At 39.4% G+C, this 14,014-nt stretch overlaps 1 protein-coding gene across 1 annotated transcript in view; it reads left to right on the forward strand.

Annotated features, from left to right (window-relative positions):
* Positions 1–7,693, forward strand: part of PARL (presenilin associated rhomboid like) — a 22,206-nt gene extending 14,513 nt beyond the window's left edge. Inside the window, exons 8-12 of the mRNA XM_072410927.1 lie at positions 125–219; positions 596–697; positions 2,886–3,094; positions 6,088–6,164; positions 6,760–7,693. Of these exons, the coding sequence (XP_072267028.1) occupies positions 125–219; positions 596–697; positions 2,886–3,094; positions 6,088–6,164; positions 6,760–6,920 (644 nt within the window). The 3' untranslated portion in view covers positions 6,921–7,693. The remainder of the gene's footprint in view (positions 1–124; positions 220–595; positions 698–2,885; positions 3,095–6,087; positions 6,165–6,759) is intronic.
* Positions 7,694–14,014: the final 6,321 nt, after the last annotated feature.

A 14,014-nucleotide genomic window follows, 5' to 3' on the forward strand; every position in this document is an offset into this window, starting at 1 on the left:
CAAATTACAGATGTGCAAATTACAAGCAGTACTCTTCCTATAGTGCTCCTGTTAAATGTTTTTGTGGAGCTTTTTATTGATCAAATGTGCTCCTTTCCACCTTTCTTGCTGACTTGTTTTTTAGTACCTGCTTCTGTCTATGTGTTGGAAATAGAGAAGGATCAAAGAAATCTGGGCATGAAAATGAGAAACAGATGGCTGGGTTTAGCAGCTGCCACTGTATTCTTTGTTAGATTTCCCCAGCTGCACATAGAGGGGTGTCAAAACCTTAGGGGATTTGGACCACAAGTGCAGCTGGTGCCTTTTATCATTTTAAGGGCTGTCCCTTCAAGTAAGATAAGTGATTATCTCAATTAATGAAGGAGCTGAAATGAGGTTGTAGAAAAGGGATAAATTAATTCTTAGAAGTGTACAACATCTTATAACCATAAATCAATTGCGTCTTTGTTTTATGCATTCTGGTGTTTTATAAATTACTTGCTTGGATGATATTTTTGTGACAAGTAACTTACTAAAAATGTGGATGCTTTTAGCATTTTTATTGCAAATGTATTAAGTAAATTAAATGCATGAAAATATTCTTACCCCCCTCCAGTCTGGTGCAATCATGACAATTCTAGCTGCGGTGTGTACAAAGATGCCTGAAGCCAAACTAGCCATCATCTTTCTTCCTATGTTCACATTTACAGCTGGAAATGTACGTATCATTTTTTTTGGCTTTAGGTTTTGAACTGTTTGTATTGGCTTAGTACTCTGTACTTTGTATTTTTAACCAGAAAGGCAAAATGCTGTTTTGAAATTAAAGAGGTATTAGATCTGTAGATGATAAATATTAAACAGCCTAATGGTGCATGCTTGCTTGTGGTACATTCAGGGTATTAAGGGGAAAGTTTGATTATAAATGCAAGTTGTTTGCTTTATGAGATATACATATTTTACATACCTATAAGACTGCCATATGATTTTCAACGTGCAACAAGCCAAAGAAGATGTGCAGTAGGTATAGAAAAGAATCACCCTCTTCAAAATATTCATATGTTGATTTTCAGCCTGAAAGGCACACACATTTTTACACTACGACTGCATTTACCCAATGTAATTTAAAACATTTAAGTGAAAAATATAATGGCAATCATTCAGAAAAAAACTTACTACATGATTCTGATGCGGTCTTTTTTTTCTTTCTGAGCTGCCGTTATACTTTTCTAGTTGTTAAGTTATGTTAAATATTGCATTAAATAAATACAATAAGAAAAACTTTTTTTTTTGTGTCTACATTTGGGGCTATAAAGCAACAAAACGTGAATATTATGAAGGGGGCGCAGTGTTCAACCCAGACTTTTTTTAGGCTGTGAGAGAAGAAATTGTAGGCAGGTGGCAGTTCTGTATTGTGACCCAACTCATCAGTAACCACCCAAAAACAGGTGGTTACTGAAAAGTGTGGGGGTGGAGTGCCCGGCTAAAAGGGGCTTTTCTATACTTACTGTGATAAGGGATCAATTTGCCTTGAGTCCTAAATAAATATACCAGTTTATTGAGGAATGAAGCCATGACCTTTTCTACACCTACCCTTATAATCTAGTCCATGTGCAGATGGTGTTGAGTACTTAAGATGTGTCGGAGAATTTGCAATAATGTTTATATGATGTATTGCCTTCTGATATGTGATTGCCTTGATTTGTTTAATGTTGTTGTATCTCAGGTTAAATATTTAATGCTTTAGGCCCCGGGTAATTTTTCTCACCCTGCCTCATAGCACCGCATCGCGGGCTAAGAGAGCTGTGGAAGTCACAGACCCCTTGTTTTCTAGAACCTGGTTATCCCTGTATGTGTTAGTCTTCCTTCACCCCCTCCCTCCCCTTGTACGTTTCCCTTGTTTTTTGCTGTTATCTCTCTGCCCCCCCCCCCCCCCCCCCCGGGTCTGTTACACCTCCCCCTCGATTACCCCCCACATCATAGAGCATGTGGGCACAACCAGTATGTGCCTCACTCGTCCCTACACTGCCACAGCTTCTCTGTTGTTTGTTGGTTGGATCTAGGTATACAGGATTTTCTCAAGCACATAGAACCAAGTACTTATTCCAAGTCTGTACCATGGCCTTCAGGTTAATATAATTGAATGTTAAGGGCCTTAACGCCAATAGGAAGGGGTAGTGAGCTCTCCAGGAGTTTAAATACTTAGCAGGGCAGTATTCTCCCCAGCCCCTTTTAGCCGGGCGCACCTGGCACTTTTCAGTAACCACCCAGCTGTTTTTGGGTGGTTACTGAAGAGTTTACTCACAACACAGGGGATGTCACTTACTACAATTTCCTCCCACCCGGCTTAAAAAAAAAATGCCTGGGTTTAACACTGCAGCGGATTGAGTTGCCACCTAGGAGATGTTCCCATCACTTTATGTATCTATGAACCTAATGTCAGTCAGATTACTTTTCTATCCAAACTATTCCATAGACTCACCCATGCCTACCTAGTGGTTGGAGGGGACCTAAACCTAATTTTTTTACCCCACATTTGATAGCCTTTCCCTATCCCCTAACCCATCTTCCCAGGTAACAGATCGACCCTCTCACAGATTCCACTAATTCATTAGGTGTCACCAATATTTGTTTCTTGGTGAATTCAGCACCACCCAACTGTGGGACAGTTCTCCTTTTACTCTGCACTCCATAAGACACCCACCCATCCTGACTACTTTTTTGTAAATCTGCCACTCCTCACTTGTGTCTCAACTGATATCTACCTGATCATGTGGTCAGACCATGCCCACATTTCTGTAGAGTTTTGCACCTCTCCCTCAGTTCCCAGGCTGTGTCACTGGCGTCTCAATGGTTTTCTCCTTAAAAAAGAATCTACTAAGATCTCCATCTCTTCCGCTCTAGAGCAGTATTTCCAGAAATGCGTGAGCTCCGTTGTTGTCACTTCTACCCTGTGGGAGGCAGGTAAGGAGGTAATTTGGGGACACTGTATTGCCCTGGCTACACGCATCAAGAAGGGCACGGAGGCTCAGAGGGCTGCCTTGCTGCACTCCCTGCAAGTCCCTGAGAAGAAGCTTCTGCACTGCCCTACACTTGATCTGCTATGCAAAATTACTAGGTAATGGTAGGGTTCACTCCTTCCCATTTGGAAACAAGGATAATAAGGGCATCCCACATTATGATCTAACTAAAATGGCATCCCTCTTTTAGCGATATCGTAAACCATACAGCACGGTCTCTCATGTGCAGCTCCCTCGGAATGCTCAAACTAAAGACCTTAGACCTAAACTAGGATACCGGCGAACTGCTTATCCAAGATAATCCATAAAGATCAGACAGGTTTCCGGATGCAGAAAAGGCCGTTGATCGCCTTAGCTAACCAATGTTAGCTACTCTTCACTGCAAGGAACCTTTCCTACATGCAATTAGTGCTCTTTACACCACACCATTAGCCACAGTAAAGCAAACGCTAAGTCTAATTCCTTTTCTATTCGTAATGGGACTAGACAGGGCTGTCCACTATCACCCCTACTGTTCATCCTCCTAATAGAACCCTTGGGGCCACTATGGACATCAAATGTGCTGACATCTGTGGAGCCCCCACGCCATTTCTCTGTATGCCGATGACATCCTTCTCACTCTCACCCAGCCCTCCACTTTTCTCCCAAACCTTTCGAAGGAAATGGAGAGATGGTTAGCTCTCTGGTTATAAGATTAAGACTGCTCATATGCTCCAAAATTCCTATCACTTTAAATGGAAAAACATCCCATATAAAATATTTAGATGTGAATATTACTTCCTCATATCCACTCCTTTATTTATATCATGTCCCCCCTTCTATATAGGGATTTAGGGATTCCCTGGCTAAATGGAAACACCACCATCTTTCCCTGCTAGGCTGGGTTGCCTCCCTAAAAATGATGCTACTCCAAAAAATTCTTGAACTATTTTGAAACTACCAGTAGAAATCCCTAAGCGAGTCCTCCAGAAACTGCAGATGGACTTTTATAGACTTTATTTGGGCCTATAGGAGGCAGCCTTGTCTGCTCTCCATCTCCCCAGTATCTGGTGAGAGATTGAGGAGAGATGGGTATTGCCCACTCATCAGAATATGATGCTCTGGAGTATGACTTACTTTCCCCCATGCTATTTACTAGGAAAATCTTGAGGCAATGTTAAATATGCCCTTACCAACCCAGCCCTAAAATGAACTCCAGTTTACTTACCTCATTGATACCTGACAGCATCTCCTCATCCATGTCGCTCCCGTGGAAGAATAAAGCTTTTTTTTTCATTTCAGGGGCTCAAAAGTAATTGGACAAATTAAAAAGCTGAAAATAAAATGTTCATTTCTAATACTTGGTTGAAAACCCTTTGCTGGCAATGACAGCCTGTAGTCTTGAACTCATGGACATCACCAGATGCTGGGTTTATTAAAAGATATCAAGGTACATACAGAAAAAAGCAAATAAAGTGGTCATAACATACAGTTCAAAAAAGAACATACAGCAAGGTTAGGTTCTATCAATACATATCTTCAAGCTTGTGGCTTAACGGCCAACCGCATAGAAATACAAACATTGTAACCAACCCGTTGTGCTGTATCAGTAGCAAGAACCTTGATATCAGCTATAGAATCAATCACATTTCTGAAACAGTGGCAGAATGCAATTGGGCATCCATCCCAGAATACTCAGGTATCTGGGGGGTGGTCGTAACAAACGGCAATATTCCTCAGTAGTGATAAAATGGATCCAGTGGTACCAAGTCTGTGCGAATTTTTCCGCTTTCTTAGCGTCTGTGGATATCATATCCTCCATGTGATATATATCAGCAACCCTTTGCAACCAATGTACTACCGTCGGAGGGGCAGTATTCTTCCATAAGGCTGGGATACAGGCCTTAGCTGCATTGAGAAGGTGTCTCAGGAGAGAGTTACTATAGCACCTGCGGGACATGTCCGAAACATGAAGAAGTGCCAGGGCCGGATTGCCCCTTATATCCACTTCTGTAAGCTTTAAGATAATATTAGCTACCGAGCTCCAATATAATTGTAATTTTGAGCATTTCCAGAAAACATGCAGTAGCGTACCCTGTGTGTCGCCACATCTCCAGCAGGTGCTATCCGACCCCGGGAAAATCTTAGCAAGCTTCACGGGTGTCCTGTACCAGCGAGTGGCCAACTTGTAGTTGGTTTCCTGATATTTGTTGCAAATGGACGCCTTATGACAGAAATGGAGCAACATATCTCTCTGGGCTTCAGTAAAACAAGTGTCCAAATCAGCTTCCCATTGTGATACAAATAAAGGGAGTTCTGGCGTATATACAGATAACAGGGTTTGATAGGCATGGGAAAGTGTGCCCCGTACAGGTTGACCAGTTACACACAAGTCCTCTAGAGGAAGAAGCGATCGGGCTATTGTATTGGGCCGCGGCAAGGATCTCAGAACATAAGTGAGTTGTATCAGTGGGTTTCCTCCTTTTTAATGCTCTGCCAGGCCTTTACTGCAGTGGTTTTCAGTTGCTGTTTGTTTGTGCACCTTTCTGTTAGAAGTTTAGTCTTCAACAAGTGAAATGCATGCTCAATTGGGTTCAGATCAGGTGACTTACTTGGCCATTCAAGAATGTTCCACTTTTTGCTTTATCAAACTCCTGGGTTGCTTTGGCTGTATGTTTTGGGTCATTGTCCATCTGTATTATGAAATGCCTTCCAATCAATTTGACTTCATTTAGCTGGATTTGAGCAGACAGTATGTCTCTGAACACCTCAGAATTCATTGGGCTGCTTCTGTCCTGTGTCACATCATGGATAAACACTAGTGTCTCAGTGCCACTGGCAGCCATGCACGCCCAAGCCATCACACTGCCTCTGCCATGTTTTACAGATGATGTGGTATGCTTTGGATCATGAGCTGTTCCACGCCTTCTCCATACTTTTTTTCTTGCCATCATTCTGGTAAAGGTTACTCTTGGTTTCATCTGTCCAAAGAATGATTTTCCAGAACAGTGCTGGCTTTAGATGTTTTTGAGTCCAATCTAGCCTTTCTATTCTCGAGACATATGAGTGGCTTGCACCTTGTAGTGCATCCTTTGTATTTACTTTCATGCAGTCTTTTCTTGGTAGACTTCTTCACCATGGAAATGATTCTGCGATCATCCACCACTGTTTTTTTCCGTGAACGTCCAGGTCTTTTGATGTTGCTGAGTTCACCAGTGCTTTGTTTCTTTCTCATGATGTACCAAACTGTAGATTTTGCCTATCCTAATATTGTAGCAATTTCTCAAATGGGTTTTATCTGTTTTTGCAGTTTAAGGATGGCTTGTTTCACCTACATTGTGAGCTCCTTTGACCGCATGTTGTCTGTGCACAGCAAATTCTTCCACATACACCCCCCCCCCCCCCTCTAATCAACTCCAGGCCTTTTATCTGCTTAATTGATAATGACAGAACTAAGGAATTGCCCACACCAGCCCATGAAATAGATTTTGAGTCAATTGCCCAATTACTTTTGAGCCCCTGAAATGGGGATTTTGTAAAAAAAAAAAAAAAACCTTTAGTTCGTCAAATTTTTATGCAATCTTTTTGTTCAACCCACTAAATTAAAGCTAAAAGTCTGCAGTTCAACTGCATCTGAGTTGTTTCATTTAAAATTAATTGTTGTAATGTACAGAACCAAATTAGAAAAAAGTTTTCTCTGTCCAAATATTTATGGACCTAACTGTATTTATGTAAGACTGTTATCCTTTTTCTGATGTATATATGATCATATGGTGATACTAAGTTTTACTTCTGATAAACTTGTACTTGCTCATTACATACATATTTATTTTTTACAGCTGGTATGCTTTATATGGACATGAGCTCATCTGGAAAAAGAGGGAGCCTTTTGTAAAAATGTGGCATGAGTTCCGGAGTAGCCCCCCAAGAAGTGGAGGATCTTGACTTCAAACAATAACAAAAATATAATCACAGTCCCTTTAAGTGCAGGCCACATTAAGTATGTCAACTTTAGAACCAAAGTATTTTGACTCTTTATATGAAAAGTTGATACATTTTGATGTTAAATACATGTATGTAATGTACAGTAAATGCTCAACTACCATCTGTATTATGAAAATTTGGTAAGCAACCTGTCTAAATTATTTATTACTTATTTGCAAATTCTTCATACATTAAACCGTGGGGTACCATTTTGAGGGTATCAAAAACATGTAAATATTTTAATGTGCCCTCAGGTGATTTTAAAGTTATCCAGGCAAGAGAGGAATATTGGGCTATTATTGATCGCTTTCTAAAAATAGTATTTGCTTGGCTATTTTGCTGCCCACAATGTTTAGTACATTAGGTCCCTGACCTGGAAAACTAAAGCTCAGCATTTTTTTTAAGTAGGTGACTCAAAATGTTAAATAAAGGAGGATCAGTATGACAGCCAGACAGCTAGCACTTTCAGAAGTAGAGCTTTAGTAATAACAACCTCCATGTGTCTTCTGTGACACTTTTTTTCTTTAAGCCTTGGTTTTCACAATAGAAACCCTATATTCAAAAAACAAAAGGCATGCAGTTTACATTGCCTTTTGGAGTTTTGTGGATTTGTTGGTCAACATTTTTACTGAAAAATATTGGAGTTCTTTCCCTATTAAAATGAGTTAAAGATCTATTTATTCTTATGAGCCTTAATTGCAATAAATCTAATTTTATGTACAAAATTTAAATAAGATTGCCTAATGTTTAATTACCCTTGAGTTTTTGTCTGTTATATTACAGCAAACCTAAACATTTCAAATGGACATACTGTACATTCACAGTTCAGTGCATTGTTAGAGTTTTTTTGGGGGGGCCATTAGTAAGCAAACTATACCACCTTACAATGTACTTGATGCTGATGAAATTGTTTTGTTAAAGCAACCCTGTCAGCAAACACATGATGAAGGTTGTACCTGTAAAGACAATACTGGGTACTCATCTGCTACTGATCACTACTCCAGTACAAAGCTATTCCAGATTGAAGTCAGTTTCAGAGCTTGCAGCCTCACCTACTCCATCATGGGCCTCAGTTATACCACATGACTTGGGTACAGATTTCTCTCCTTACATAAGTGATGGCTAATTATCATAAAATACAACTTCTTGACCCTCCCCCCCCCAGAAAAACATTGACAGCCCTTTACAGGTAGTATTTAGGACTGTTAATGCACCAAAAAGTGCTAATAGATTCAGTGTCATTACACAAGAAGGAAAGTGTCAAAAACAGAATATGTAAGTCTTGCTCAGTGTTTCTCAACCAGGGTTCTGTGAAACCGTGGGGTTCCTTCAGAGTTTGCTTGGGGTTTCTTGAGCAATGAGCATTCTGTGCCTTTCAGGTCAGTTCAACTGATACCAATGATTCTTTTTAGCTATCTGGAAGGGTGGCATACTTTCCACTGACCACCACACTTATGTACTGTGAGTTGTTGATATAGTAATTATTGCAAGAGTTCCCTAAGCCCTTAAAGTTATTTCAAGGGCTCTGTCTTGATTTATTTATTTCAGACTCATGTGTTATAAACAATTGATGCTTTAAGAGTTCAAAAGATGTCCCTTTCCAGGGACTGGTACATTTTAATATATAACTTACTGGACTAATATAATTGGATGGATCCTGAAGAGGTAATTATCACTCCAGATGCTTGATAGACATTAAGTGGACCTATACAGAGCTTATATACTGTATATCGCAATCATTGCTGACCTGACCTGATTGCTTGATTAGAGATATGATTCTCTGCCTTTGATACCTTCTGAATCAATAACCCCAAATGAATATGGAGTTGAGTGCTAGAATATTTAGGTTATGTTACTGAAGCCAGTAGATCAGCTTTACGTTCAGTAAACTGGAATTCTTTAAAATGTATTTAGCAATTGGGGTGATCATAAGTACTCACAACCATATGTGTTTACTCATACTGTTGTCCAACTTTCTTGTTCAAGTTTTGATTTAGTCTTTCAAAAGGTGAAGGAAAAAAAAGGAGTAAAAAGTAGAGCAAGTCAGAAATTAACCAGATATTAGGAATGGGAGGGATAGGACAAAGAGGAAGGAGGAGAATGGCCAGAGCCAAAAAAAGAATAGTGAGAAAGTGATAAAAGGTAAGACAATTGAGGGGGCTGGAAAACAAAAAGTAGGGAGAGGGGGCAAAAGGGGGAGGTGGAGAAGTTGAAACAATATACAGTCTATACTGGTATTAAATATCCTGGGCTATTTCGGGGTCTGATAAACAAGGTCCCAATCTACATCAAAGGTGAATCCCTCAAGAGTCAAGTAAAAATACTTAGCACTGCAACATACAAGGAGTCTGCTCCATTGTCTGGAGCGATACCCCAAAACCATATGTTTTTTCCAGTGAATCTCTACTCAATGAATAAGAATCTATGCAAGCCCTTCAAAACCTCCCTGCCCTGTCAGTGACTTTAGCAATGTCCTGCTTTAAATTGCAATTAGCTGTTTTATTGATTATGGCAAGCAGTTTCATTCTGTCTACCCTAGCGCGTACAGCCTGTGTTAATACGTGAAGTTAAGACTAACTAAATAACTCTTGCAAGTCCTGTTTCACCATGAAGAAGAAGGTGGATTCCATCCTGAGATTGCTAAAGCCATAAAGTCTATGTCCTATACAGGTAGTCCCTGGGTTTCATACGAGATAGGGACTGTGGGTTTGTTCTTAAGTTGAATTTAAATGTAATTCGGAACTGGTACATTATTTAAATGAATGCAATTAAGACAGATGTTTGTCTCAACATAATAGGCAGCATGGTGCCAGTTATTGTACAAAATTCTCACTGTGCTATAAAAAAAAAAGCTGCTTTGCTTTGATAAGCAAAAATAGAAACAACTACACAGTTTGTCTTGACCATTAAAGCGCTACAAGATGTTCCAGAAGAGCTCAGTCTTTATGATCACCCAGTGTAGCAAAAGATTTCTTCTGAAAGTCATGCAAACCGCCCCCCATGAAGGATCCGGCCTGCACACGAGCGAGCAGGGAAGACCCACTGGTATCTAGGAGTTGTCTGTATGTTGGATGTCCTTAACTCGGGAATTACCGGTATTTCGCAATGTTGATTGAATAGGTGTATAGTAGCCCAGTGTTGATGTTTCCCAGGCAAGTGACAAGCTCAAAATAGAATGCTTTCTTATGTCAACGTGTCCAGGTCATGTCCTCCAAAAAACCTTTATTTAAACTGATATTTTTAAAATGCCATTGGTTTTTGTTTTTCAGCTAGTCCTTGATTTCCCAGACTGTGACTCTGGGCTAGAATTTTTCATTAGAATCTAGATGCTGAAGGCTCTGTTCCAACAGCTTTTGAACTTGATGGATAAGCTGATTCAGATGGGAACATATGGGTGGCTTTTGCCATATCCCTATACAGTTAAAGTGCCTCCTAGCTGAACTATTGAGCCCTTAAATTGCTTGAAATGCAACTCAAGAGCTCTTACTGGTCACTTTTACTAAAAAAAAAAGACAAAATTCCCATGCAAATATTTATAAATGTTTATAAAGTGAGCGGTGTATGTTTGTTTAATTTTAGGCTACATTTAAACTGCATTTATACTACATCAGCCAAGTTTGATGCAAATTAAGCCATTTATAACAATACTAAAATACGCGGCATATTTATAAAAGATTTGAAAGCAAGTTCACCATACATTTGTGAACATTATTACAACTTTTGACAAACATTTTAACAGTGAAAAACAGATTACATCAGATATGTTAAGGGAATAGGTTTTATCCCCATGCTCCAATAGTTTGAAAGGTAATTATAATACCTGTAATAATTTTAATATATTACACTAAAATGTGCATTTACAGTTTATACATATTACCAGATAACAGCACTACCTTACAAAATACAGGTTACCTTACAACAATACAAGTAGGGGAGCTGAATTAAGTCTCTGATGAACAAGAGGAATCATGGAAGATTTACACCGGACATAGAAAGTTCCCTTGGGCCAACTGCCGAGCATCTTCAGCGTGGTGGTGAATGGCAGATGGGCAGAATTTACTGCAAACACTGCACATCTGTGAATAATTCCATCTGTAGTGTTAATTTTTTGCAAATGTATAAATCTTGTAATGTGCTTTCACTTTATAATAGTATGTGTTATTGTGATAGCAGGGAGGAACAAAACCACCAACAAAAGTAGGACAATGAGGCCATTCTTTGTTCAGCAAACAATCTGCATACAATCATACTTGCCTAGTACATTTGGGACCTCCAACTAGGATATGTCTTGTCCATAGGCGTATTACTCACTTAAGCTGCGTACACACTTCCAATTTTTATCGTTCAAAATGAACGACGAACGATCGTTTGGGCAAAAATCGTTCGTAAAAAAAGTAACCAACGACGCCGACGAACGAGGAAAGTCGTTGGAAATGAACGACCAGACTGGCTGATCGGATTGGACGACGATCGTTGACCATCGTTCGTGTGTACGATCGTTCATTGATCGTCCATGGTCTGAGCATGCGTGATGAACGAACGTTCGTTCACTTCCTGTCGTGTACGTCACTTCCTGTATCGCTCAAACGATCGCATCTATTGTGTGTACAATATCTACGAACGATCGTGTCGTTATCTGTATGTACAGGATCGGTGCTATACGATCGTTCGCAGATATCGTGCAGGGTCGTTCGTTTACCAACGATAATAATTGGAAGTGTGTACGTAGCTTTACCTTCTTTGCAGAAATAGTTAATAAATATTTGTTCAAGGTTTATGATAAGCAGTAAGAACAGGGTTTCTGTGGAATACCCAAATAGCACATTTCCCAGGCTAACTATACCCTTATTGAGTTCAGACTTCTTACAACAGGCAGAAGCAGTATTCAAAACAAGGGCGTTTCTGTGTTTTCTCTGTTTCAGGTAATGCTGAAGAAATATTCAAAAGACAAAGGAGTTTTTTGCTCTGTAGCTGTCATACAGAGAGATAAAGCAAGTCTGAGTCTTGTGTGAGACAAACCTTTTATGTATATTTGTGCACAGGTAGCAACAAGCTAACAAATTTCTTAGATCCCGTAGCACCACAAAAATAATTTAATTTCAAAGTATTTCTTAATTAGGATGCACAGGTGAATAGCCAATTATATCCAGTGTGCAGTCTGGGTTGGATAAGATAAATACAGACACAAATAAGATAATAAGTACTTATTTTTAGTACGTATCTTTCCGAAAAACAGGTACCTACAGAGAGGGCTGTAGGTAATGGTGCACCTGTTCTTTGCTTTGCTGCTGCCCCGTGCACAAGGGTACAACTGGGGAATACTTGCTTTTTTCTACTTCCCCATCATAGAATGTCTGCAGTCCCTGATCCTTTTGTAGAGTATATGAAGTCCTATAAAAGATTGCTGTCTGAGTCCTATCAGTCTATGGTTACTTTTGTAGAATGTCTAGTTACTTAGAACCTTTCCTAGAATGTTGACATCCCCTGACCACCTTCTGTAGTGTTTGAAGTCGTTGATGATCTTCTGTAGAATGTCTACAGTCCGTTAGCACATTCTTAGAAGCCACACTTTACTGGAGAAAACACTGATCTGTAGAAAAAATATAAAACAAGTGCACATTATGCAGGCCTAGGGGTTATGTCACACCATAAGCATTGTGTTGAGAGTTATAAAACATAGCTTGTTTATATACATTGTGTTTGAAACAATAGGGAAGAAAGAAAGGCTTTTTTTTGCCTTAAAATAATCCATAATCCATTAATCCCCCTAGCGTTCTAATTCTGTCTGTATTTTCACGCAAAAAGCATGGAAGTTTATTTTACATGGTTACATAGTAGGTTAGGTTGAAAAAAGACATAAATCCATCAAGTTCAACCACTAGGGAAATAAACATATCCCAGATATAAAACCCTATATGACATAGTTGGTCCAGTGGAAGGCAAAAAAAAAAACCCTGGTACAATTTGCTTCAATAGGGGAAAAAAATTCCTTACTGATTCCATGAGGCAATCGGATGTTCCCTGGATCAACGGTCACTGGTATTTTTACTTTAAAGCCTTAATACCCAGTTGTATTCTGTGCTTCTAGAAAAACATCCAGCTTTTTCCTAAAGCAATCTTTAGTAGTTGCTGAAACTACTTCTTGAGGGAGCTGATTCCACATTTTTACAGACCTTACAGTGAAGAATCCCTTCCTTATCCGGAGCTTAAACTTTTTTTCCTCCTCCTCCCCGGATCCTTTTCCATTTCTGACTCCCCCAAATGTATTCCCACTAGACAGTATGAAGCATGCATGTTGTTAGCTCCCAAGTGCATAAGTTTACATTTATCTATATTGAATGTCATTTGCCACTTGACTTCCCAATCAAACAGTACATCCAGGTCTGCTTGTAGATTATAGACATCCTGTATGGACCTAATTCCATTAAATAGTTTGGTGTCATCTGCAAACACAGAAATGGTACTTATAATCCCAAACTCTATATCATTTATAAAGATTTTAAACAGTAAAGGTCCCAACACTGAACCCTGGGGTACACCACTAATAACCTTAGACCATTCAGAGTATGTATCATTAATTACAACTCTCTGGATGCGATCTTTAAGCCAGTTCTCTATCCATTTACAGATTGACTTTTTTAAACCTATTGAACGTAACTTGCATATTAACCGTCTGTGAGGTACGGTGTCAGCTCTTTGAGGACACATGGATGTAATCCATCAGGTCCTGGTGCCTTTCAAACCTTAATTTTTCCCAGCTGTTTCTCAATCATATCAATTCTGAGCCATCGTGACTCATTTAAGGCAGTGACATTGCTTTTTATGAATTTGGACTTGAGCTCTGCCATTTTCCTTCGTGTACACACGAGTTAAAAAAAAAGAAGTGTTTAGTAAATCTGCCTTGTCCTTATCCCCAATTACCAACCCAGTTACATCCTTTAAGGGGCCTACATGCTCAGATGTGATCTGTTTGCTAATAATATATTTAAAACATTTTTGAGGGGTTGCCTTACTTTCCTTCAGTTTTCATTTTTTTTATCTCCCAGTCCAAGTCA

Source organism: Pyxicephalus adspersus, chromosome 1 (assembly GCF_032062135.1).
Source record: "Pyxicephalus adspersus chromosome 1, UCB_Pads_2.0, whole genome shotgun sequence".
Taxonomy (NCBI): domain Eukaryota; kingdom Metazoa; phylum Chordata; class Amphibia; order Anura; family Pyxicephalidae; genus Pyxicephalus; species Pyxicephalus adspersus.